Source organism: Vespa velutina, chromosome 3, assembly GCF_912470025.1.
Source record: "Vespa velutina chromosome 3, iVesVel2.1, whole genome shotgun sequence".
Taxonomy (NCBI): Eukaryota; Metazoa; Arthropoda; class Insecta; order Hymenoptera; family Vespidae; genus Vespa; species Vespa velutina.
This window is the reverse complement of record NC_062190.1, coordinates 8,943,985-8,970,904: the sequence shown is the minus strand read 5'-3', so window position 1 is coordinate 8,970,904 and position 26,920 is coordinate 8,943,985. Positions and strand designations below refer to the sequence as shown.

Below are 26,920 nucleotides of genomic sequence, written 5' to 3'. Positions count from 1 at the left end.
ACGTATTTATTTTCAAAGATGCTACAAAAAACGATGTAAATAATGGCGCGAAAAATAAATCGAAGGTTATGACAACATTCCTGATGAAGAAAAAAAAAATCATATAGGATCTTTTTTATTCTCCTTTGAAAAAACTCATAAACGAATTGATTACTATAACGATCGACAATATATTAAGTTATATGTACATATATATATATATATATATATATATATATGTATGTATATAAGATGTTATATATTATTTATATAACGAGATTACCTTTAGATTGTAAAGAAACGTGAGAGGTTGAACATTATGTCAATGATAAATTATCGCCAAGTGTTATCATTTTATATTCAAATGAAGATCACTTTTTCAAAGGTGAATAAATGTACATACATATTTGTGAGACTTTTAATTGTCTTTAATAAAGAAAAAAAAAAAAAAAAAAAAAAAGAAGATATAACGACTGTACAAAGTTAATTGGTAAATATAATTTTGTTTTTGTTTATTTTGATAGTGGATTAAGTCAATTAAAATATACTTTTCCATACTTTATCTTTTTGGAGGGAAAATGTATGTACCTATTCGATTTTTTTTTTTTTTTTTTTTGTATAAAATTATATTTATAATCAAGATTAAATAACCCTTAAATTAAGTCAAATTTCTCTGCTTAAATCTTTCAAACGAACAATTAAAATATTTATGATATTTCATTTAAAGACGTTTTATAGAAGAAGAAAAAAAAAAGAAGAAAAAGAAGAAGAAAAAAAAATCTCGAGTATCATTCTAAATTAAGTTAACATGATTGTAATTATAAAATGTATGTAAGTGACCAATATTATTCTATAATATCTATTTTTGAATCAACATTGAAATATGTATTTTTATGTTACGAGTCATTTTCAATATGTTTGTCATTTTTACATTATACTCGTAAAAAAACAAAAAAAAAATGCATAATTACATAAAATATTTACATTATAACGATAATAAGCACTTTGAAACGGATTTTCTTATATAATGGAAGAATATTTTTTTTATTATACACAAAAACGCAAATATCTAAATATCTAATGAAGAAAAATATAAGACTTAATCCAATGCCATATAATTAACGGCATTTGTGTGTAAACGAAATGCGAACGAAAAGAAAATAATTACAAAGCGAGAATGAATTTAAAAACTCAACGATTTAAAGAAGAAAAAAGAAAAAAACGTTTTCTCTCTCTCTCTCTCTCTCTCTCTCTCTCTCTCGGCAATATGTAAAATATCCCGAACATAGTTATAAATTAGAGAATCGTGAAGATTGTCATTAGAAGTAATTATATAGGATTGGGCGAATAGGACGTTGTGCCCTGGTTTATGGAAAAAAAAAAAAAAAAAAAAAAACAATAAAATCAGAACAAAAATCAAAAAAAAGAAAAAAGAAAAAAGAAAGAAAAAGAATAAAAAACAAAAAGGCTGAAAGAAATAGCAATCGTCGAAGAAAATTCATTTTTGTTGTTGTTGAGAAAGCTCGATGAGAAATAAATTTGAGAAGAGAGCGAAGTCGTGATAAAAAAAAAAAAAAAATAAAAAAAAAACAAAAAGAAAAAAAGAAAAGAAAAGAAACGTTGATCCTGCATGGCTCTTGTCGCGGCGGTATGAATAATGAAGTTGTACTTCTTTTTTATTTTTTTTTTTTTTTCTTGTACTTCTTCGAAGTCAAAATCGTTCATTTGACAAAAGAAATGGAAAAAAGAAAAGATGGAATTGGGACGATACGCGTATAAATCGATGAAGAAATAATTGGGGACTGGGAAGAGACCAAAGAAGGGATGGGTGGGATGATAGAAGCGCAATTTTTACACTTGCCCTAGGTGCTGTTTACACTAGATACGTATTTGATCGTCGCTCATTTTCAATATTTTGTTTTTGACAGAAAGGACAGAATAAGTATCCTTGCCAAAGCCGGAATGTTCGATAGAATAAATATTAAAGTTTTGGGGGTTCTATCATAAAATCTATCGATCGAAGGACATGTTCCTTGCCGATACTGGCGGCGTTTTAACTAGCCAATTTTGTAAAAACGGCTATATTAATGTAAAACGTAATTCATGGTTCGGTTTAATAACTTTCCATTTAAGATATTTATCATCAACGGATAAAGGAATACTCGGTAAAGAAAAGGCGGCCGTCAAGGATTGCAAAACTTTAGACGTTAGTAAAAGTATAAAACAAGTTGTTGAAGTGACGCGGATTTTTGTGAGAAAAAAAAAGATAAAATAAAATAAAAATTACAAAAAAAAAAAAAAAAAAAAAAAAAAAAATGAGAAAAACCCTCAAAAAAGTATATGATAAATAGAATGTGCGTATGTGTAAATAAATGATCATTAAATTTGATCGTTTCTCTTGGTTAAGGAAAAACAAATAAAGAAAACGAAAATACAAGCGTTTCGCATATACCGATGGAATCCAGAAAAGCCAAAAGTAAAACCCCATATGCAACAATACAACGTGGATTTAATGAATTGTACTGGTACCATGATATTGGACGCTCTAAATATTATCAAAGCAGATCTCGATCCAACTCTATCCTTTCGAAGATCTTGCCGTGAAGGAATTTGTGGAAGTTGCTCTATGAACATCAATGGTGTTAATACTCTAGCTTGCATCACGTAATAATAATAATAATAATAATAATAATAATAATAATAATAATAATAATAATAATAATAATAATACACTGAATTAATTGTAATAAAAATCTCTTTGATTATCTAATTGGTATTATGTGTCTTAAAAATATGTTATTACTTTATTTTCAGAAAAATAGAACATTCATCGAAACCGATTATTATTTATCCTTTACCACATACCTATGTAATCCGAGATTTAATTGTGGATATGACACATTTTCTTAGCCAAGTTCATTCAACTGAACCATTTTTAAAACGTCCCGGAGAAGGCAGCTTTCTTGGTTTAAGACAAATCTTACAGAGTCAGAGAGATAGAGATAAACTTAATTCATTATACGAGTGTATCCTTTGTGGATGCTGTTCATACTCCTGTCCTCCATATTGGTGGTTAGGGGATAAATATTTAGGACCAGCTGCTCTTTTACAGGTATCAGATTAATTGGACTTTACAGATAATCCGAAGACGAATTTTTTATCTAACAATTTTTTTTTATCTATAAAAAAGAAAAAGATACCTCTTCTTTTTTTTTTTGTTTTGTTTTTTCTTTCAATATACCTACAAACATTACAGGCATACAGATGGATGATGGATTCACGAGATATGGCGTACAAAGAGAGGCTTAGTAAACTAAAAGATTTTTATTCGGTTTATCGATGTCACACCATCTTTAATTGTACTAAAACATGTCCGAAGGTAGATATAACAATCGAATACACACATTATATCTAATAATTTAAATTGTCCGCTCTCTCTTTCTCTTAGAAAATTGCTTATGAACTCTATTTCAGGGTTTAAATCCTGGAAATGCAATAGCTCAAATAAAACGACATCTTGCTGGACTTACGTCTAAACAGGAACCGGATTTAGAAACACCAATGCCGAATCCTTGTCCTGGTGAAGAAGATATTTACTCTTGTAGAAAGGAATGATGAATAATGCAATATCGATGATCTTCAAATAAAACAGTTCATGTAACAATTTTATTATAAAATGATATATTTTATAAATGTGCTGCTTAAACACATGTTTTTTGCAGGTTGAATTATATTTTTTGGATGTATAATATACCAACTATACTCAAGTAAAAACAAACATAAACATAACGCAACAAAACAAATTTATTGTCACATATGCTCGTATTCTATTATGTGAAACTTCGCTTAAATTATTTATAATGAAATGATACAAGATATTTTATTACTATGTCACGATGAAAGAAAACCCACTATAAAGTAGATCAAACTTTTAAATTAATTAAAAATATATGCAAAATAGAGATAACATAAGATGTTAGAGATAAAGGTTTCTTTCTATGTCAGAATAACACATATTTCTATTGACATGATAATGAGTCAAAATAAAATACATGAACTAGAAATCACATATAAATCCTTATTGAAAAAATCAACAGTATAAATCACAGATATACAAGCACCACGTATGTTGTTAATGAAAAATGTGATTGGATTATTTGTTGCATGTAAATTTGTTTTTTAGATTACGCGTTATATGTATACACATCACTACATTTATATGGAACATATAAATATCACAACAAAATCATTCAATAATAGAAAAAGGTAAACGTATTACGCTATTCTTTGTGTGATTAACATAATTATTTTATTTAAAAAAAGTCAATACTCTCTTCATTATTTGTACTAATAATTACATAGACCCGCTAGCAGGCTGTATTTAGTCAAAATATCTATAATTCTATTCTTGGTCGTTTCAACAGACCTGCATACGTGTCATGTTTGTATCTATCATCTGTAAGTAAATTTATAGGAGGGCAGTTCTCGTCCTTATCATAATTAATTAATGAATGTACAGTATTACGCATAAAATGATCTTGTAGCCAAGGATGTAATAACACCTGCTTGATGGTAATTCGCTTTTTAGGATCTACTGTCATCATACGTTTAATCTAAAAATCAAATCTTTTTGTTTTATATAATTCTACATTTTTTTATCTGTATTATTACATATAAATATATATATATATATGTAAATTTTCGAATTTCTTTTTCTTTTTTTTTTTTTTTCATATGTCCTATTCAATATAACAAACATCATTAAATTCTTACCAAATCGATAGCTTTATCCGATACATGTCCAAATCTAGAACTTGGAAACCCATAAAGTCCTCTTTTTATTTGATCTTGCAAAGTAACTTCTTTACATGTAATGTTAAATGGAACTGCTCCACTTAAACAAGCATATAAAATTACACCTAAACTCCATATATCGACCTAAAATTAATAAATAGGTAAAACATATTTCAATTATAAATCAGCATTTAAAAATAAAAATATTGAAATATATAAGTCATACTTTATTTGTATATGAACCACGTCCACCTGTTGACAATATTTCAGGTGCTACATACATTGGTGTTCCACAAAATGTTTTCATCATGGTTTGTGCATCAACTAGTTTTGACAAACCAAAGTCTGACACTTTAGCTAAAGTTATATCTGCATTGCTTGCCAATAATATATTTTCAGGCTATGATTATTCAAAAAAGAAAAAAATTAATATATATGTATATATATATGTAAATATTATTATTACACATATTTACATATATCAAATAACTAACCTTTAAGTCTCTATGGGTGATACCACATTCATGAAGATAATGAACTGCCAATACAACTTGATAAAATAACAATTTGGTATGATTTTCCGTTAATCTACCCCTACTTGTTATCCTTTCAAACAGTTCTCCACCTTCCATTAATTCAAGAACAATATATACAGTACTTGGAGTATCTACAATTTCTTCCATACGAATTACACATGGCTATAACACATTGATTTTTCTTATTAATTAAATTTCATTCACAAAATTACAAATGCAAGCGTTTAAAAAGAAAATGAATATTATTGCATTAACTTACATGCCTCAAAGCTTTCAAAATTCTAACTTCATTCATAATTTTTTCAGGATCATTTAAAGGATGCTTATATCCATTTGAATTACTAGCTGCTTTAACTATAGTTTTCATTGCAAATTTTTTACAACCATTTTTGGTAAATACCATTTTTACTTCTCCACCCGCACCTGAACCCAATTTACGCGAAACTGCATATTTGCTCTTTAATTCTATAGGCAATTCATTACCCTCAAATGCAGTTGTACTCATGAATATATACACTAAAATATAACATTGTCAATTAATAATATCTATATATTTATATAATACAAACATTTATAATTATAAAAAGAATTAATATCTACCTGCAAAATAAGGTTGTGCAAGAGATATCACATCGTTACTTTCTAATATTACTCGTTTACGATTTCCAACTCTTTCTTTATTAACAAAAGTTCCATTATGACTAAGATCTTCTAGGTATACTACCGAGTCATTATTGTTCCCACCAATATGTTCTCTGATTATCTTAAAATGTATTTTACTTATTACACTCACCCATTTAGCTCTAAATTCTATAGAATTCACACAAATATCACAACTCTCTGCACGACCGAGAGTATATTCGTCCTTAGTCATTTCTAATGAAAAAGTAAAATTGATCGTATTAATTCAACCAAAATTTAATATATACATACATACATATACATATACATACATATATATATATATATAAAAGAAAATATGCATGAATTTACCTAAAGGTTTAAAAGGAAGCTTGTTTGGACATAACCTCCCCCAAATAGTCATAGCTGTTTGTTGTGAAACAGGTAAATCCTGAGACTGCGTGAGAGTCACAGCGTCTATGTTTTGTGTATCAGGTAAGGACAAAGGTATCGAATCTTCCGATAACATGTTCATACCTTTTTAATGATAATCAAATAATCGAAATAATGTATATAAATGATAAATATATCTTTGAATGATTATTACGTGTTACTTTTATCACTTTTACGAAAATATACGTAATAATTTAATAAACATAAAATACATGAATACATAAGGTTAACCCATTATATATTTTTTATTAAACGCACGTAAATTAAACAAAATATTTTCATTGTAAATATACTCTACAAAACAGAAAAATATATTTAATTTAATAAAATATAATTGTGTGGAAAGAAAGATTACGCGTGTTGATTTAATTCATCAATGCCGGGAAAAAGCACATTTCACAACAATTATCACGTGTAAGTGACAACACACAACCATCTCATTTACTAATAGGTAAGTCGATCAAACATAGTTGGCGAGTAACTGTTCGTGAAAACAAAATTTCCTTTTTTCTTTTTATTCGTTACTGGCTGGGAACTTTAACTCCGTTAACGAAGTAAGAATAACAAAGGAAAATCCACACTGAAAGCATTACCAACATTCGTAGTCATCTACGATTATTTAACGAACTATTTGAAAAAAATTGATTTTACAATTATGTTTACATTTTTATATGCGTGATTACACGTATATATGTATACATATATTTTAATTTATAAATCGGCCGTATATATTTAATCAATAAATTATATTATAAATGTTTATGTTATAATTTAATCAACTGATTAAATTCTGATGTTTTCAAGAACGTTCCTGATTGGTCCATACTATCGAATACAACTAAGATGTATAAACAAAATATATTTATTATTTCGTGTACAAATAAAAATATAAAAATTTTTCACTCTCTTTATATTTATAGAGCATATATAAAATAATATAGTTGTTTTGGTAAAATTATCATTTCTTTTTTCTAAAATAATATAAAATTGTAAAGTAAAAAAAAAAGTAATAGTACCATCTTACGGCAATTTACGTTACTAAATAATGAAATAAAGCAAATAAAACATTCGAAAGTTTTAATAAATTTAAATTCAAAATATGAACTCTATTATTGAAATTTTTAATAATATAAATAAATTATTGAGATTATTTTTTATTTCTTTGATACCAATATGTTAAAATTAATTCTGTTTTTGTCCTTCTTTTTTGTTTACTTCTTAAATATCTCTCTCTCTCTCTCTCTCTCTCTTGCTCTCCATCCTCCTCTTTCTCTTGCTCTCCGTCCTCCTCTCTCTCTTTTCCAATAGAGTAAGAATTGTTAGTTCGATTTAAAAATATTTTCAGAAACATATATATATTATAAAGGATGAATAATACTTTATTATCATTCTACTATCTGCAACATTATTAAAACTGGTAGAAAAATGGAATCACTAAAGCTAGATAACGAGTCATGAAAAGCAACTACAACATAATTTTTATTACATTAACCATACGTAGACACAAATATCAAGTGCTCAATATGCGTATAGTTTCATTGTATGCTTATAACAATATATTGCTAGCCCTTCTTTATCACACTCTGGAATACTGTTATCAAGTGCATATATACATATACATTTGCATGAGACTGTATGTGTACATATGTATATAGTGCATATTTAAGTTTTATCATATTTGTGATCTTAAGATAAAAGAAGAAAAAGAAAAGAAAAATATATTTATTTAATTTTCGATATTTTAATAAATATTTCTTTTTTTTCTTCTGATGAGAGAAATGAATAAAGAGTAAAGCTTAAATTAAAATGATACTTAAACGAATGTAAGTTGTAATAAAACTAGATTTTGTATTTTCTTCATGATATTAAAAATACTACGTATAGTAAAGCGACACGATTTTACAAATTAAACGTGCACCAAAATCCACAGATGCAGCTTAATACTATAACTCTTTTTTCTCGCATATAAATAATGGCAAAGTGATACGTGTTAGAGTACAAAGATAAATATTACACACAATACACAAGTTAAATTTTGTGTATTATTTACGAAATTATATGCTATTTTTAAGCAGTACCGTGTCGTCGTATTTTCGATAAATATTAAAAGTATTTTCATGCATTTCTTGAAGGAATTGAAAGGTAGCAAGAAAATAATAAAAACTATGGAATAAGAAGGTAATATTCACTTAAGTTTTTCTTCCTTTCTTCATTATTACTCTACTATTACTCTTTCATAGCTGATAGTTTTATTTAAATTAAAATAACCATTATTATTAAGAATAGTATGAAATATAGGTAATATAGATCTTACGACTCAGTGACAACTTCGTTTATTGTTCATCAAAATAATTTAGTACCACATTAATTGAGGGGTATTTTTCCCAGGAGTAAATCTGGTTAAAAGGTGAACAAGGGAGAAACAGTAGGAAAAGGTTGCAGACATCAGTGTATTGTTTGAAAAATCACCCTTAATTAAGCATCGTCATAATGGTATCCATATTGTACACTTACATACAAATGCAAGTACATACGAATGCAAGAAAATATGTATGTGTCAGTGTGTCGTCCAACCATACATTTGAATTGCGATTATTTTTCTATTTTTTCCTTCATCTATATCATGTCTGAACTACTGCTAATAGTGGTTAAAACTAAGTATACAACTAGCACTTTTCATTTTGGAACCCACACGTTGAATTATGCGCTTTCGATCTTCAATATGAATATGCATTCCATTTAATAAATATAGTCAAACCGATGGGAAATTCTTTGACTATGCTTTGCATTTTTTTACTTAATTGTCCTCGATAGGTTATTATTATTAATGCACATTGATTGGATGCTAAGCGCTGAGCAAAAGCTTATATTTTTCTTTTTTACTCTCTACTTTGAGCACACGTTAAATTTTTTACCATAGTTCAACCATTTTTCTTGTGCTTCCCATTCGAACAAAAACATTATAAAAATTGTCCATATTAGTTTAGTCTTTCAGCCATATTATTGACTTAAATTTGCACAATATATTATACCTTATATTCTTGATTGTATTCACTTTATCTGTGTGCACATTTGAGTATGTTTATGCAACTCAAAAGTAAACATCACACTGGTAGGAAACAATTCCCAATATATTGAATATATTTGCGCAGTTATTATATTGAAAAACAAGCGATGTTTAAATAGAAGAATTTTTTTATCGAGGTAATTGTCCCTTCACAGTGCGTGTCATTTATTTCAAATCGAATATCTAATGCAGTGGATTTTATCTCCTGTGACAACAGGGTATCTCAATGGCATACTACCTACTACAGTTTTCAAACTAATCCGTGGTAGTTGAATCGCTGGCATTCAATATACTGCACTCAGCAAGGTATGCCACTGCTTTTTTGTATATATGAGTAAAGATGGAGCAGCATCCCATTTTGAATTGCCAAAAATAGTCGAGGAGAGTGCATAAAATAATTACAAAGCCTTGTTCTTATAGGTGACAATAAAGTTGTTATTTTCATCACCGTTACAAGAGTCAAAGAGATTCGTTCGAAATGGTAAAGAGTATGAACCGAGGAGAACGACAATATCCTTTATTTTATACTCAGTACCGCATCTCTGATATTTTAATAAATATCAATAATACCTGAAAAAGAGAAAGAGAGAAATAGGGGGAGGGGTTCTGAGGAGATAAGAGAAAACGAGGGGATCTGAGGGGATAAGAAAAAACGAGAGGGTGAGGTGGAATAGGGTGGAGGGTATAAAAAAGGCAGTCACTGACATAAAATTTTGCACTACGTAGAAAGAAATATATACAGAATCCTGTCTTTGTTCTCGTATTTAGTTAAAGGAATAAATTCCTTCGGTTCAAACACAATAGTGCTGTAAATTGTGTAATATCCTCCTCGAGAGATGAGCCTATATTTTGGCAGTTATGCTGCCCTCAAGTACACTCTCCTCGATTAGTGCAGTTCGTTACCGTAAAACGATATATAATATTAATAATTACTAATCGTACTTTATTATAAATTAATTAAAGAGCTCTTAGTCGTACGCGTATGTGTATATAATAATAATAATAATAATAATAATAATAATAATAATAATAATTAATAATAATAATAATTAATAATAATAATAATTAATAATAATAATAATAATTAATATTAATAATAGTGTATGTACGATAGCTTTTGGAGCAGCTTACTCTTTCGGCCATTTCCATCGAACTGGACGCGCGTTTTATCTTCTTCGCTCTTCATATTCATGAAGTTCCAAAGAAACTGTAAAATTGGGTGACTAGCGACACTCCCAGATCTTCACCGTTTGATCTACGCTACCGGTTACCACGTATGGATGATTCTTGTGAAAATCTAAAGATAAAAAACGAGAGAAAATAATTCTTCGTATTAGACTGAGAAAAATGTATCTCTTTAAATGTAAAATATCTAAAATATCAAAAAAGAAAACAAAAACAAAAAAAGAAAAGAAGAATTTCTATATTTACCGACAGAGGTGCAAAAATGAACATGCGCTTCGAGGGTTTTCATCGCCCTTTTATAACGCGTATCCCATACTCGGAGTGTCTTATCGTCAGAAGCACTGACGATGAATTTTCCACCAGGATGGAAAACAATTCCGCGTACCCAGTTGTCATGTCCGAGAAGTGTGAAAAGGCATACACCGGCACCAACATCCCAAACGCGAATGGTCTTGTCTCGTGAACCTGATGCAAGGAAGGGTCCTTCGTGGGCTCCTTTATTATCTGCTCCTGCTGCCGCATTGATCGATGCTCTTGCACTTTCTGGTGCCCATGCGATACATTCAACGACGTGGTCATGATCTCTTAATTCGACCTATGTTAAGAAAATATCGTAATAAGTTCTTTTAATTGGTAAAATAATTTTATAAGCACGATCTGTTTTTATACGATAAGATATATAACGATGCAATAAAAATCATATATTATGATATACCTTTGTCTCTTTCGTTGCTATATGCCACACTCTAACTGTTTGGTCGTTCGAGCAACTGGCAATGAGTTCGCCACATGGACTAACTCGTGCCATTCTAACCCATTCTCTATGACCCGTTAATGTTTTTACGCAATAACCCGTCGCCACTTCCCACATCTTGATCGTCTTGTCCCTAGAGGCGCTTACTACAAAATCACCTTGCGGAACAAATGCTACAGAGCTTACGTTATGATCATGGCCTTGCATAGTTTTGACACATGCGAAAGATTGATGAAAGTCCCACAATTTAATGGACATGTCCGCGCTGCAAGAAACTAATAGCTTTCCCGAGACATCGAACGAGATATCCTGTACGCTGTCGGTATGGCCTTTCAATGTTCTCTCAAATTCTCCGCTTTCAAAGTCCCATACCTTGAAACAAACGCATATATATTTATTATAACTTTTTTTTCTTCGTCTAAAATTTCTTCTCTTAAAAAAATAAAAAAATAAAAAAAAATAAGAAAATAAAAAATAAAAATCTATATATATATATTTATTTATTTATTTATTATTATTTACCTTTATAGTGGCATCTTCGCTAGCGGATACTATAAGACTAAATACAGGATGGAAAATAACTCTGTTAATTGGCGCTCTGTGTCCAGTAAGACAAAATTTCTCTGGTGGCCTCGGTATCCATTCAGACGGCGATCTTTTACCTCGCGTTGGTGCACCTTCGATGAATTCTTTTTCTGCTTCTGAGAGCTTTGATTCTAATTCCATTACCTATAAATGTGGATAATAATAATAATAATAATTAATGAAAGGTATATCGCATAAAGCGTTGACAATATCGTCTATTCGACAGACTCGTCGATTTGAAAAAAAAAAGAGAAAAAAAAAAAGACAGAAAACAAAAGAAAAAAGGAACCATTGTCCTATCGAACGAAAATTAAATTACCTTTTTCTGCAATCGTATGACCGATGTCCATTTCTTCTCGAGGAGACCTCCGTATTTCCTTTCGACCTCTCCTGGCATGTCGGCTTCTTTTTTGAATGCTTCCAATGCATCTTGATAGCCATTGGTGCTAAGGTAATCTGCGATCGCCTTATTTCTGCATACGACAAAAAAAAAAAAAAAAAAAAAAAAAATAAAAATTATTCAATGCAATGAAAAATATATTTAATTACTTTCAATTGGATTTTTAATTTCACAAATATTATCTTAACGTAATATCTTAATATATTTCAATCCAAAATACAATTAACATGAAATATTTTCATAGATTTACGACGGCTCAATATGTATATACGTATATAACGGTACAGAAAAGCCATTTATACGTCGTAGTCGTCGATGGTTAATGCTAACGTTTGTGAACACAATGGAAGAAACTTGCAGGTTGAAATATACGTGGGAAAGGGATTCAAAGGTAGGCACATAGATAGGCAACATAGGGTGAAAGACCTTAAGTCGGTTACATTTGTCTCTATTCACCTGTCTCACCGTTAGCAATGTGTGGTATTACGTTATACATATGTACATATGTGTCATCACGAGTGTTTTTCTCTCTCTCTGTGTCTCTCTCTCTCTTTTCATTTTTTTCCCCCTCTTTCTCCATGTATATATACACATCCTCCTCAATACGACGTGTAAAGTTTGAAGATCGAGGAAACAGACATATTGACATATGTATCGTATGGATATATATGTATATATGTATGTATGTATAAGGTGGCGTATAATGTATAATGTCGGAACTTTCAATAGATATTTTATCTCTGAACAAACAAGACTGCACGTTCAGTTTTTTTTTCTTTTTTATTTATTTATTTATTTATTGTAAATGTTTACTGAAAATTACTTACTATACTATATCAGTTAATGCAATCCCAATAAAATACTATTTCATCGTATATCGTTATTCATTTACATATAAAATATTGCAAATTTAGATATTATTTATTAGCTGATCCATAGCATAACATACATATGATAATATGTATGTATACATCACGTTACGTCTGAGAAGAGATCATCGAAATATATTCCTCGTTATATTTTCGAGGGTATATGTAATAAAGAAAACATCTTCTTTGATACTTTTACGAGAGAGATCAGGATTATCGCTGACGTCAATAGAATATCTTACGTCATTTATAGTCTCTAAGAGTGTGAAGAGTTCGAAAACTAAAAACGACATTTATATTTATTCAGAAATTTTATTCCAAACAAGCTGAGATATTCCGTAAGATTTTCAGCGAATTTCTCTTTGCGGACAGTCAGAAAGGGAGAGAGAGAGAGAGAGAGAGAGAGAGAGAGAGAGAGAGAGAGAGAGAGAGAGAGAGAGAGAAAATAATAATATTCGATTCATACTTCGATAATCATGATGAGACATGTAAGTTATTAGAGCAACCATGCGTATGAGGAAAAGAATAGTAACATCAAAAAAGAAAAAAAAAAAAGAAAAGAAAAATAAAATAGAAAGGTCTAGGGAATCAATTACATTTAGAATGAAGAGAGAAAAAAAGAATGATATGGAAGAACGAGAAAAAGAAAGAGAAAAAAAGAAAAAAGAAAGAAAAAAAGAAAGAAAAAAAAAAAAATAGAAAAGTGCATGAATGTAACGTGAGAGCCACGGACTATGTGAATCGATGCGCAAGTCCTCCTTTTCTGCCTCATTTTAATCTCTCGTCCCTCGACTAGTTGTTTCTCTTTCTCTTCTTTCCCTCTCATCTCTCTCTCTCTCTCTCTCTCTCTCTCTCTCTCTCTCTCTTCCTCTTCATCCCTTGTGTACGTGTCTCAGTTTCTCGCTCGTCCTGCTACCTAGCTGCTTGCTGAGCCACGCCGACTCATTTCGCACGTTATCGATCGTGTATACTGCGCTTGCTCAAGACTACTATTCCCTACCATCTCTTTTCCCCTAACTCACCCCACTCCATTGTACTGAACTCCACCCCCTCCTCGATATTTTTCCCTTCCAATTGACTACCCTTCGGCTATTCTCCTAGCGTGGATCTACGATTAATTTGACGTCATCGGAAATAGTCTCTCTCTTTCTTTCCTACTCTCTCTTTCTGTCTTTCTCTTTTTCTCTCTTAGGTACTGATTGATTTCCTGATTGAAATTAAAGATGAAGGTTATGTCGACCGTGTGACTAATCGGTCGACGGAGAAAACATATCAGAAATTGATGCAATTTAATGCAATGGAATATATATATATATATATATATATATATATATATATATATAAATTAAATCATGATTTATTTAATCCATTTATATTGATGATATTATATGATTAATTCTTTTTTTATAGATTCGAACTAGTCATATCTCTTTCTCTCTCTCTCTTTCTCTCTCTAACGCAAGCGAAACTAAGAACGTAGGGGGTTAAAAGAGGAAGAGAATACAGTTCTCGTTTTCCTTCTACTTCGTAGTGGCAGGTTTCCTCGATTGATCCAGGCCACCGTCTGCACGCACTAGCGTGCAACCACCCCCACTCTCCATTTCTCTCTCTCTTTCTTTTTCTTTTCTCATTTAACTGTATAGACAGAATGAACGAGAAAGAGAGAGAGAGAGAGAGAGAGAGAGAGAGAGAGAGAGAGAGAGAGAGAGAGAGAGAGAGAGGGAGAGAGAGAGAGAGAAAGATAGGACAACAGCAGGAAAGACGGAAGGAGGCGAGAAACTACTACAGCTCAGCTACTCCGGAGAAAGGCATTGTTCTCTCTTTTAAAACAACAGCCTGAAATACTGCACCGTGCGAAGCCGTATATAAAGGCAGACCCCGGTGCCCCGTCCTGGCCCCCCACTATAATGTGAAAAATTCTCCTAAGAGAATCTAAAGTATTAGGGCTAAGGTTGCAGTACTCTCTTGAATAATTCAATAATCTGACATTTTATAAGGACTCTTGATTGCTATAAACCAACTTCGACCCCAAATATTTCTTCTTTCTTAGTTATATCTTTATATAGTCTTTTTTGTGAATATTTTATGTTTGTTAATGTCCAATTTATATGTAAATAACTATGACTCATTTACAAATAGATGATTATAGAAAATGGACGACGAAAATATTATAAATAACTTAAGAATCATTCTCATCATCTGATGACGTCGAGACAGTATATAATTTGAACATAATAATGGATCGTTCTCAAACATATGAAATATAAAGTGAATGAGACGAAAGGAGAGTATAATATCGTTAATAACTTACTACTCTATCCTCTGACGTCGAGTTAGCACATGTATAGTTTTTAAATTTTTTAGCTTGTCAACGTCAATGTAACAATGGATCGTCCTCAAATAGACGAAATATAAAATGGACAGAGATGAGTGAAAAGAACATTGTCAAAAAAAATAAAAATAAAAAAAAAAAAAAAAAGAAAAAAAAAGAAGCCTTGAAACTCCATCGTCGTCTGACGTTCAGACAGCATATCCATAGATTTTCAATTTTTAAACTTGCTAACAGTCCAATTTGAACGTAACGTTGGGTCATCCTCAAATATATGAAATATAAAATAGACGAGATGAAAAGATATAATATTGTCAATATAACTCACAACTCCTCCCTCTGACGTTGAGACAGCACCATTTTCATGATCCTTCGATTGTTTATTGCCTTACTGGATTTTTCGATAATAATTCGATTGAGCACGACTAGATTCTCCAGTCAGCTCCTGTTTTGTTCAGTGCCCTGCTCTCAGCATTGCCTGTAATACAAGAGGAATAAATTAATTTATGGACGTAGTGGAAAATGGAGGAAAATCAAAAAAAAAAAAAAATAATAATAATAAAAATAGTTAAATAAATAAATAAATAAAAAGAGAAAAAAGAAAAAAGGCCGCAGAAGATGAAGATAAGGAATGTTATTTCTGTCCAAACGACTCTCTTCTCTTTTCTTCAATAAAATTTGTGGGGGAAGGGAGAAATAAGACAAAAAAAAAGGAAACAAAAACATGAAGTCGATCTAGTTCGGAAATATATAAGTAAGTCAGTGGTCAACACGAAAAGAAAGTACTCGTTATCGCGTCATCGGTATGAACGATCGATTTAAATCGGGTCGATAATACTTCTTCTCACAGGAGGTACGAAGAAGGTACGAAAGTGAAAGGGGGCGGTTATAATAAGTGGAGTACTGATCGAGTGAAGGTTCATAAGAGAAATAGCGATAGCGAACAAGTGAACAACAGAAAGAGAGAAAGAGAAAGAAAAAGAGAGAGAGAGAGAGAGAGAGAGAGAGAGAGAGAGAGAGTTTATCACGAGAATGTTTACTACGGTTAGTAGTATCAGTATACAAACATTATAAATATTCATGTAATTATCTATTTTTATATATATAGAAAAGAACGTCACCATTTGGAAATAATACTTAGAAGTTCGATTGGAACTAGAGTTATGTACATGTGTGTGTGTGTGCATGTGTGTGTGAAAGCATCTAGGTTAACTACTTACTTCGTGCATTTATTTACCTATATTAGCTTACGACATTGGAATTCCTTTGATATACTGGACATATCGAATGAATTATAATACCGTTTCGAAATGACCACTTTGTCCCTGTCCCGTAAGCATATGAATGGATAAAAAGAATAAAAGAAAACAAGAAAAAGATAAAGATAAAGATAAAGAGAGAGAGAGAGAGAGAGAGAAAGAGAGTAGACGAATATAACACAACACTTCTCGTTCGATCTCTTCTCTTATCTCACAGAGAAGGTCTGTATATACGGTTCGCCATTGCATTTCGAGTAAACCGGTATTGAACACGATCCTGACACGAATAGAAAAGGGGTGCAGGGGACATAAGGGAATGACAGTGACCTTGCATATTATTTCGGCTTTCATTTAGATTCCGCATTTACATAGGATGTAATTTGCGTCAGTAGGAATTGAATATATATATACATACATATATACATACATAGATATGTCTATACGCGTTATTGGCACGCGATGATAATAATGTCGCGAACTAAGGGAGACAAGACACTAATCATACTATTTGATTGGTGACTGTGAAAAATTTATTTTTCCCTTTTTTCTCAGGTATATTTTACTGTTTTTTTTTTTCTTTTTTTTTTTTTTTTTTTTTAATATGATCCTCTTCTTTCGTTGTTAAAACTTCATTGGGGGAGATCTTTTTCTTCCTTTCTTTCTTTTTTAAGTAAAATAACATTAATGTGAAGTAAGAGTTATATTAAGAGAATTGAAAAGTGTCAAAGTTAATAAAATAACGTGCGATTACATCAGAGAGAAAGAGAAAGAAAGAAAAGAAAAAAAAAGAGAGAGAATATTCTTAAAAATTTTCAAATTAGGAAAAAGAAATATGGTAGTAGGTAAAAGGCGATTGCGCCTTAGAAAGGGAAAAGAATAAGTGAAAGGACCTTGACAATCACCAAGAGGGATATGAGTTAGGAGAGGTGCGTCTACGGCGTATTCATTATTGGGCGTCGCGACGCTCGAATGACGACGACGACGCCGCCGCCGCCGCCACCACCGCCAACGACGACGACGACGACGACGACGCCCAATCGATACACCACCACCATCCATTATCCGCCTTCCCTCCACTGTCGCGACATGTATATTTCGCTTCTCTTTCAAATATTCATATCGTTCTCTTTCCGACTTCTCAATCGGACTTCACGAAGCAATGTGAAAGAGGTCATGATCGGCATCAACAATTTTCTTATTTCTTTCTTTCTATCTTTTTTTTCCCCTTCTTTTTTTTCTACGAGAAAAAATCTAATCGATTATTAATTATATACTCTACATTATATTACTATATTATATCCTAATTATATTAATACTATCGATTATAAATTTTATATATACACATATGTGTGTATGTGTGTGTATTAATAAAAGAGAAGAAACCACATCGTTATAAAAATCTTCTTAGAAATAGGTACAAAATAAAAGAATCATGTTTAAATTTGGCGCCACTTATACTTATCCGTTAATAGGACAAAACGTTCTTCATAACATAAGTACACTTCTTATACATTATTCATGCACATTTTCGAAAGATGTTACAAAGAATAATAAGAATAATAATAAGAATATCCTTCGAGAATTCTCTCTCTCTCTTTCTTCTCCCAACTAACAAGAATTCTAGTAACGAAGAAAATGAGAAAATATCGAAAAAATAAACTCGAAGAGACAAACTTCTTCACACGAGTTGTATGGGATCTTACTACTCGAGAGTATTCTTCCGCATTCCAACGAGCGCGTTATATATTACACATATATATATATATATATATATATATATATATATATATTTCTCAATCGGAATATATAATAAGAAATGTTTTTGATTCAATACATCAATTCAAGAATAAGCATACTCTACTCGTACTACTCGTATAAACTTAATGACTCATATATTCCAATAACAATAAAGAATATATATTAAGGTTTCAATATTTCCTTCTCTCTCCCTCTCTTTCTCTCTCTCTCTCTCTCTCTCTCTCTCTCTCTCTCTCTCTCTCTCTCTCTCTCTCTCTCTCTCTCTCTCTTTGTATCTATCTATCGATCAATTAATCATTCTATCTAGTTATACACGTGCTATCTTTTTGAAAAGGTTAGAAAATGTTCAGTGAAACGCGGAACGTTTGCTTCAATCGTAGAGTTCTATGCTCGTGCTTCCGGGATCTTCGTGAGTTGAGAGAGAAGGCTTTGCCCTTCCTGACCTCGTACACACCTATTCGTACCTGTTGGCTACGTTTTCTTCTTTTAATTCTATTTGCGTATATATATATATATACATATATATTTATGTGTGTGTGTGTATATATCTTTCGAATTTATTTCAATAACACGAATTATTTTATTTCAATATGAGCAATGATACACTTTGAACGAAACAAAAAAAAAAAAAAAAAAAAAAAAAAAAAAAAAAAAAAAAAAAAAAAAAAAAAAGAAAAAAAAAGAAAAAAAAGAAATAAAAAAAATAAAAAAGAGAAAAAGGGAAAAAAGGAGGAAGAAAAAAAATAAATTAATAAGAAAAAAATGTCCAATAAATATGCGCCATTACGATCGGACTGATCACTGTGCTGTGATTGGCTGAGAGAGAACTCGTTCTCTTGGGGAATATCTTAAATCCAGGCGATCAATAAATTCACAGGAAAGAGAGAAAGGGAGAAAGAGATAGAGTTGTACATACTCCAAGAAGACATAAAGCGAATTGAAATTCATTAAGAGTAAGGAGGAGAAAGAAAGGAAAAGAAAGAAAGAAAGAAAAAATACTATAATCGATCGGCGCGTCCATATAATTAACTTATTCCTTCTTGGATCGATTAAAAAAGATCACAAATAATAAATAATACATTTTTTTTTTGTCGATAAGAATATGATAATGGCGACGATGATGATTTTATGCAGATCTTTTTTCTTTTTTCCTTTTACGTGTAATCGAGACTTATGATTGATACGATCTATGGTTCGTTTCATATCTATCGAAAATAAATCTTTATTGTAAGTACTTATGTATGTATATATGTATGCATTATATATATATATATATATATATATATATATATATATATATATATATATTCACTACGCTCACGCACACGCACACGCACGTATATAAATATGTAACACTTGAAGTAATATCGAAGAAATCGCAAACTCGTTGTTTGAGGAGCATCGACACCGACAGAATCGACCGTCCTTGATAATAGAAAGATAACTATCACGATAAACACGTTAAGAGAAAGAGAGAGAAGGAAAGAAAGAGATAAATATATTAACGATCAAAGATTCGCAAGAGACTTTAAGCCGGTATTTTACGACGTAAAGAAAAAAAAAAATATAGGCGGCACCAAGAAAATGCTTGTGGCAGTGAAATTTGAATCGGCGATTTTATAAAAAGTGTCAGTATACACTTCTTAGTTTCTTTCGAGCAATCGTCAATGAAAAATATTTCCATAGTGCTCTGAAAGATTCTTTTTTTTTCTTTTCTATTTATTTTTCTTTTTTACATTATTACTTTTGACGATACTATCGAACACACTTACATTAAATAATTTATATATGGTTTGTAATTTAACGATGCGATTGATTAACAGCTGATCGTGAAGAAAGAATTAGAAAACGAACGGAGGGAGAGAGAGAGAGAGAGGAAGAGAAAGAGAGAGAGAGAGAGAGAGAGAGAGAGAGAGAGAGACAGACGAAGATAGAGGCTGTCAAAAACTGGCGGTTTTTAACAGAAACATCTTCGATAAAAGGACGTAAATGTTAGAAAAATGAAATAAATAGAATAAGGGTAGAAGGGGACAACATTGCACGTGTTTAAGATGAAACTTCGAAACATGAGTACAAAGGTTCTCTCATTCGACTTCCTCGCCAAAAGACGAGTCCATATCGTCACACTACGCAAGCGGTCGTTCGCGAAAAAAAAATCAATTCGGAGTGACGTACAACGTCGTGTATGGTTGCTTTATCGGACGATTCGAATGAATTAAAGAGCGTTAAACTAACGTACCAGCGTCAGAATCGCTCGTTGATGATGATATTGCGACACGTCAAAATGTGCGACCGTTTTGAACCGTTCGTACGAGCCAACCGTTTGTTGTAAATCGTGAACGGCCATTTTGCCAGGACCCGTCACACGTCTCTTCGTGCTCTTCTCACTCTATCTCCCTCTCTCTCTCTTACACATATATACAGTATACACTCTCCTTCTCTGTAACGTTTCTCCCTCTCTCTCTCTCTCTCTCTCTTTCTCTCTCTATCTGTCTGTCCCGCTCGTATTTTGCAAGATCGTTTGTAGCATCTATATCGCCATCCATAAGAAATTCGTGCGTAACGGGTCGTAGGTACTCACGTATTTTTCCAGGGTGTTGTATTAACGATGGGATCCCTTAGATTCGAAAAATTCACGTGAAAACCCGGACGAACACGACCATCGAAAAACTCCTCGAGATCACTTCTGCGATCGGACTAGCCGCGAGGTGGCGCCTTGAAAGACTTCGCTCGGTCACGCATGCTCCTTGCCGCCGTGGGGGTCACGTGACACCGCGACCTGCCCGTTCCTTCACGATCTTTGTCGACGTTACACGATGACAACCGACGTTCAGCAACGCTCGCTCTACAATGTCTTTCTTTATATTATTTACACCAACGCAATATATATATATATATATATATATATATATGCTTTAAGTACTGTGTTTCGTGCGTCGGTAATAAAGTTTCTTACTTGAAAATATGGAGTCTGTCGGTAATACGATTTCTATAGTTTGCAATTGGTTTCGTATGTCGGTAATGTGGTTTCTTAATTTATGCAATGTTACATATGTTGATAATGAGGTTTCGCAGCTTCCAATGTTATATCAATAATGAATGCTAAGTGATAAATTCAATTGCTATATATAATGTGTATCAATATCATGTGCATACGTACGTCTGTTGCTTGTGTGAGTGTATTTATGTAAATGTATGCTCTTCCGGATTATGATTTGATCTAATTCAATTTTTATATTAGTTTTTAACAATTGAAATAAAAGATTGAAATATATGCGATATATAATAAAAATAGAAGATTTTTTACAAAGATCTCTTTATGAAATATATTCATCAAATTGATATTTTGTCTTGATACGTAAAACTTGGTATATAGAAATTATTAGAAGTTTCATATTTATGTTATTATATTTTCGAGAGTAATGAGTAAAACAATAAACAATATAGAGATCACATTTGGATCTGAAGTATGAATCATTAAAGTGAATTATACTTTAATCATTTGTAAACGGAGCCGTTTGGCGAGTGAGCATAACTGTAGACGAGAGTTAACAATCAAAATGCTAGATGGCAAATAAAAATGTCAATATCCTATACTATGAATTTACATCAACAGAAAATAAAACTTCAAAGCTAAAAATCTCTGATTTCCTTTCAAAGGAAACATTATACCATTTAGTATATTATACTTTTACGTATCTTATCACTCAGAAAGATAGACGTATATACGTGAGTTACTGTATAATTCACATTTGCAACGGTGAACAGACTTAAGTGGCTATTTACTGACGCGTGTCCACAAAGGGTTAATAAATAAATTTTTTCTTTTTGCTCAAAATAAAACGAAATTATACAGAAATTTTAAAGTTTTTATTGTTTATTACAGATTAAAAAAAGTTTTTATTTTTTATTACAGATTATTTTAATTAAAAAACAAAGGAAAAAGAAAAGAGAAAAAAAAACTATTTCGATCCTGCCAGGATTCGAACCTGGAATCTTCTGATCCGTAGTCAGACGCGTTATCCGTTGCGCCACAGGACCATGTTACTTACGGTTTTTATTTTTTATATTTTTTACTAAACTTACAATACTATATTATATATTGATATATATAATTACTTTATCAATATTATTATGTTATCATTATATAAATTATTTTTTATTAAATAAATATATATTGTTACAAATACAAATTATTTGTACATATATGTATAACAAAATACTTAATGTGAAATCATAAAAAAAAAAAAAAAAAAAAAAGAAAGAGAAAAGAAAGAAACGACATAGAATGCATGACATTATTAATTTCATACATTATTGATTGGTTAAAAAATGTACTCCATTGGTAATATTTTCTCAATTAAAATTCATTCTGAATGTAAGATGGGGTATATAATGCAACGTTTTTTTTTTTTTTTTTTTTTTTTTTTATAAAAACCGTATAAGTTATATCATTTTAATTTCTTTATCGTACAATTTATTGATAATAACTTTATAAAAGTTCGAAAGAGAGAAGAAATAAAATTATTATTATTATTAAAGTTGATTACAAAAAAATCACACGATTGTATCATGATCATTTATTCTCATATCGTGATCGTTCGTGATAATATCGTAATCGTTCATGATCGTGTCCGAATGCGATTGTATTTTTACAATATTAAATATTATAAATTCATACTTGAGAATATAATACAATGTTAATATTATTAAGTACGTAGCACATATTCAAACAAAAAGGACATTTTTTTCTATCATCATAAACGACGTACTGCTACTTATCTATTTTTCATTCCAGAACGATGATTCATTATATCGATGGTAGGGGAAGGTCTAAATATCGCAGTATCTATAGAACCTCAAAGCGCATTGGTCGAGATATAAGGCCACATTAGATTAGTCTATGTAGCATCCGGGCCTTACAAGATATTTCTGAGATATTTCATTGTGTTTTTTACTCATATAGTATAAGAAGTTCCTTTGTGTCAAGTATTGGAGAAATGGATATCGTTAAATGATGCGCATGTATATATGTATATATATATGTATATATATATGTATATATATATATATATCTGTATATAATTATGCATCGTTTTTTTTTTCCAATCATATCTCAAAATTTATTTTTTATCAATGGTAACATCAATATTTAATTCGTGATAAATTTATTTTACATTTGTCGATATTATGATATAAAATTTTTTTTTTTGTTCTCGGTCGCCATGACAATCTAGATTATTTTTTAAGATACACGAGCATATACGATATATCGTTTATATAATATAACGACTATGTAATTATTAATTGTGATAAAAATACGTGAAAAATATAAAGAAAAATGTGATATATTGAAAAGTGTGTGATTATTGGATATTATAGAATAATTGAATGATAGGAATGATTCGAAGATTAAATTCATCCTTTTTGTAGCAAATAATAATGAAGACCGTCCGTAATTTCATCAAACTCATGTAACGGTAGGTAATTAATTTATAATATATTATCATATATTTTTCTATATTATTCATTATATCCCGTTGATGAGATAAAGTTTTAAAGAAATTCTACAAAATCAAACAGAGAATAAAAATGTACTTATACGTATATCACGATTTCGATCGTATCAAATTATTTTCAAAATTTATATATTTTTTTTTTTTTTTTTTTTATTATAAATCAGAAATTACACGAGGAAAAAGAATAAATATATGTATACATATGCATGCATACATTGTCGATGTCCGCAAATATAATGGTAGGGATTCCCTTATGTTTCTATTTTTAGATTTCAATTGTAGTTATATCACAGAAGATGGCGCAGCGATTCCGTAAAAAGTTTAACGCCGGCAAAGATTCAATGAAATACATGCGTCGAAGATCGACGAAACGCGCTGTTAGAAGTATAAAAGAAATTAAATTGTTTGATACGTCGATGGTGAATAATAAAGAAGATTTTATGAACATAATAGGACTCGAAATGAAAAGGCAAGAAATAGAAAATAACGTGGAAAGAAATAATAACGTGATAATTAAGGAGAAAAACGAAGAGAAGGAAGAGGAAGAAGAAGAAGAAGAAGAAGGTGAAGAAGATGGAAAAGAAAATTCTTTGGATACTTTAAGAATACGAAAATGCAGTGTCGTTATTGTTGCCGAAAGATGTAAAATTTGTGACTTACCTTTTAAATGTAAAAGTGACGTTATATTCCACACGGTTATGCGACACGGTAATGATCCCGTTATAAGCAATAACTATACGGGAACCGATGCCGTTACGAAGAAACAACGTTTAAACATTCGAAGAAGGAAAACACCGAATAACAATAATAATTTCTTTCGTCTTAAAATAAAAATAGGCGAGGAGATCATTTCGGATATTACTATAAATCGTAAACATTTGAAAATATTAAATTCCTCTTCTAGTTCTACATCTAATTCATCATCATTTTTCCCGCCAAAAATAATCAATCCTGAAAATCGAAAGAATGAAGATTCTATTATGGTTAAAAATAATTCTGAAAGTAGTCTACTAGGTATTGATTATTTCGGCTCGACAAAGAATCATTACGAGAACTATGTTATGGGCGTTCAACCCTTGAATCGTATACATATGTTAGACGACTCCCTATTAAATGAAGGGTTTCGATATAACGATGACGGTAATCGTTCAAAGCATGTTATAGATGTGGAAAATAAAAATACGGCGTATTGTAACGAAGAAACCGTATTCTTTAGATTACCTTTGTTATGTTCTTTACCTAAGGATATTAAGATAAAAAATAATGAAAATTCGTACATAACTAATACCTCATCTATTGACGAATGTAATACATTCAATAAAGAAAATACAGTTGCTAAAACGCAATTGGTAAAAAATATTGTAAATGTTGGCCAGTCAATGGTACCTACCGAAATGCATTTGGAATCCCTTAAGGAAGATGAGAATAAGGTTGACGACGATGAAATACAGGAAATACTTCGTATTACCAAAAGAAGACGGACGAACAATAACAACGATAATATCATACGCAAATTAGATAGTCCTTTAAATAGAGAACGAATGTTGTTACCCGATTCCGAAGAAGAATTTATCAATATGAGGGAAAAGGGATACCATTTATGTATATCGATAGTATGATATATCATCAATACCAATCCCTTGATGTTTTCCTCCGTCGTACTGGATAACATCGGAATTATTCGAACTTCGTAATTACGCCTATAGTATGTAGTATAAAAACATATAAGGATGCAACGGAGATAACAAATAGCGACGCTATGAAAAGTTGAAAGAGAACTCCTAACTTTTCTTCTTTGAAAATCGCTTAAAGCCTATTATTATTTTTGTATTATAGACTGATGTAGTGTTTCAATTCTAATGCAAGTGTATATATATATATATATATATATATATATATATATATATATATATATATATGCGCGTTTTTTTTTTTTTTATTAATAATCTTACTAAAAATATAGTAATATCTTTTCAATCATGATTGCGAGTTTCTATCTTAATTGACAATAATTCGAAGCTGTGCTTCGAATATTATTAAAAAAATATGTTGTATAAATATTAAGTAAGGGAGAATTCATAAGAAAAACGATATATGGAAGAAACGCGGAAAACAAAGAATCTTAGAAGATTTTATATTTTATACAATTCAATCGCTGCAATATGCTGAAATAAATCTATATATTGTGTATAATATAATTGTGTATGTATGTGTGTGTGTGCGCGCGCGCGAGCGCACGCACGCGTGTGTGTGTGTATGTATACGTATATTATGCACAATACGTCACACACACAATGAGGTACTTAAGTATTCGTATAATACATTATGTATTTCCATATACATATACTATACGAATTCTATAACTCTCCTATTGTATATATAGACTATATAAGTCGTATATATAATGGTACATACGTACATGTCTACGATGAGAAGCATGTCTACGAACATGTTTATTTTCAAAATTATTTAAATACATTTTATAAAATCAAAAACTCATTAACGATAAATAATTGTTAAAATTAACAAATATAACTTGCATACAAAACAAGTATATTTTTTCCAATCTTTTTTTTTTTATATTCTTTCTTATTCAGTCATCGAATGGACATGTTTATTATATGTTGACGTTTATTTTGATATCTTTTTTATCACTTTATTTATAATTTATTCGGACGATGATGTTAACAAAATTGTAAAATTATACGTAATGTCAATAAGTGAGAAATTACAAGTGTTCCCTACTTGTTACCTACCTACAATATCGTAGGTAATTATTCCTTGAAAAATAATTAGAACAATTAGATTACGA

At 30.7% G+C, this 26,920-nt stretch overlaps 4 protein-coding genes and 1 non-coding gene across 9 annotated transcripts; 2 read left to right on the top strand and 3 right to left on the bottom strand.

Moving 5' to 3' along the window:
- The first annotated feature begins 706 nt into the window (after positions 1-706).
- Positions 707-4,685, top strand: LOC124947496 (succinate dehydrogenase [ubiquinone] iron-sulfur subunit-like). Of its 3 annotated transcripts, none has more exons than XM_047489713.1 (6): positions 707-810; positions 2,387-2,643; positions 2,794-3,091; positions 3,236-3,358; positions 3,454-3,636; positions 3,702-4,685. In XM_047489713.1, the coding sequence occupies exons 1-5, from the start codon at positions 805-807 to the stop codon at positions 3,592-3,594; spliced, it is 825 nt and encodes a 274-aa protein (XP_047345669.1). In that variant the 5' UTR covers positions 707-804; the 3' UTR covers positions 3,595-3,636; positions 3,702-4,685. The 3 variants fall into 3 exon arrangements, with proteins under 3 accessions (XP_047345669.1, XP_047345668.1, XP_047345667.1); XM_047489711.1 differs by lacking the exon at positions 707-810 and adding an exon at positions 1,845-2,185; XM_047489712.1 differs by lacking the exons at positions 707-810; positions 3,702-4,685 and adding an exon at positions 1,841-2,185 and having other exon boundaries at positions 3,428-3,689.
- LOC124947493 (ovarian-specific serine/threonine-protein kinase Lok) lies at positions 3,618-7,347 on the bottom strand. Its single transcript, XM_047489705.1, has 7 exons — positions 6,303-7,347; positions 5,910-6,185; positions 5,569-5,825; positions 5,268-5,471; positions 5,000-5,173; positions 4,753-4,917; positions 3,618-4,592 (listed from the first exon to the last, which is right to left on the bottom strand). The coding sequence occupies exons 1-7, from the start codon at positions 6,463-6,465 to the stop codon at positions 4,374-4,376; spliced, it is 1,458 nt and encodes a 485-aa protein (XP_047345661.1). The 5' UTR covers positions 6,466-7,347; the 3' UTR covers positions 3,618-4,373.
- An 860-nt stretch (positions 7,348-8,207) lies between these two features.
- Positions 8,208-21,328, bottom strand: LOC124948147 (lissencephaly-1 homolog). 2 transcript variants are annotated; one of them, XM_047491358.1, is made up of 7 exons: positions 21,171-21,328; positions 15,901-16,050; positions 12,294-12,447; positions 11,912-12,118; positions 11,351-11,761; positions 10,882-11,230; positions 8,208-10,747 (listed from the first exon to the last, which is right to left on the bottom strand). In XM_047491358.1, exons 2-7 carry the CDS (start codon positions 15,936-15,938, stop codon positions 10,674-10,676), a joined length of 1,233 nt encoding a protein of 410 aa, XP_047347314.1. In that variant the 5' UTR covers positions 15,939-16,050; positions 21,171-21,328; the 3' UTR covers positions 8,208-10,673. The 2 variants fall into 2 exon arrangements, with proteins under 2 accessions (XP_047347314.1, XP_047347315.1); XM_047491359.1 differs by lacking the exon at positions 21,171-21,328 and adding an exon at positions 20,829-21,022.
- A 1,229-nt stretch (positions 21,329-22,557) lies between these two features.
- Positions 22,558-22,630, bottom strand: Trnar-acg. The gene has a single exon. It is a non-coding gene; the product is annotated as a tRNA-Arg (tRNA).
- An 801-nt stretch (positions 22,631-23,431) lies between these two features.
- On the top strand, positions 23,432-25,962 carry LOC124948146. 2 transcript variants are annotated; one of them, XM_047491356.1, is made up of 3 exons: positions 23,432-23,728; positions 24,023-24,069; positions 24,378-25,962. In XM_047491356.1, exon 3 carries the CDS (start codon positions 24,405-24,407, stop codon positions 25,725-25,727), a length of 1,323 nt encoding a protein of 440 aa, XP_047347312.1. In that variant the 5' UTR covers positions 23,432-23,728; positions 24,023-24,069; positions 24,378-24,404; the 3' UTR covers positions 25,728-25,962. The 2 variants fall into 2 exon arrangements, with proteins under 2 accessions (XP_047347312.1, XP_047347313.1); XM_047491357.1 differs by lacking the exon at positions 23,432-23,728 and having other exon boundaries at positions 23,851-24,069; positions 24,391-25,962.
- Positions 25,963-26,920: the final 958 nt, after the last annotated feature.

Bases quoted from the DNA above. Each gene is read 5' to 3' on its own strand.
- LOC124947493 (XM_047489705.1), bottom strand. From the start codon at position 6,465: ATGAACATGTTATCGGAAGATTCGATACCTTTGTCCTTACCTGATACA. The intron at 5,174-5,267 runs GTTAGTTATTTG...GAATAATCATAG, and splicing joins TCACCCATAGAGACTTAAAG to CCTGAAAATATATTATTGGC. The intron at 4,593-4,752 runs GTAAGAATTTAA...TTTGATTTTTAG, and splicing joins CGGATAAAGCTATCGATTTG to ATTAAACGTATGATGACAGT.
- LOC124948146 (XM_047491356.1), top strand. From the start codon at position 24,405: ATGGCGCAGCGATTCCGTAAAAAGTTTAACGCCGGCAAAGATTCAATG.
- LOC124948147 (XM_047491358.1), bottom strand. From the start codon at position 15,938: ATGAAAATGGTGCTGTCTCAACGTCAGAGGGAGGAGTT. The intron at 11,762-11,911 runs GTAAATAATAAT...GTTTGTTTCAAG, and splicing joins GCGAAGATGCCACTATAAAG to GTATGGGACTTTGAAAGCGG. The intron at 10,748-10,881 runs GTAAATATAGAA...TTTTATCTTTAG, and splicing joins TCATTTTTGCACCTCTGTCG to ATTTTCACAAGAATCATCCA.
- LOC124947496 (XM_047489711.1), top strand. From the start codon at position 2,006: ATGTTCCTTGCCGATACTGGCGGCGTTTTAACTAGCCAATTTTGTAAA. The intron at 2,186-2,386 runs GTTAGTAAAAGT...CTCTTGGTTAAG, and splicing joins AGGATTGCAAAACTTTAGAC to GAAAAACAAATAAAGAAAAC. The intron at 2,644-2,793 runs GTAATAATAATA...CTTTATTTTCAG, and splicing joins AATACTCTAGCTTGCATCAC to AAAAATAGAACATTCATCGA.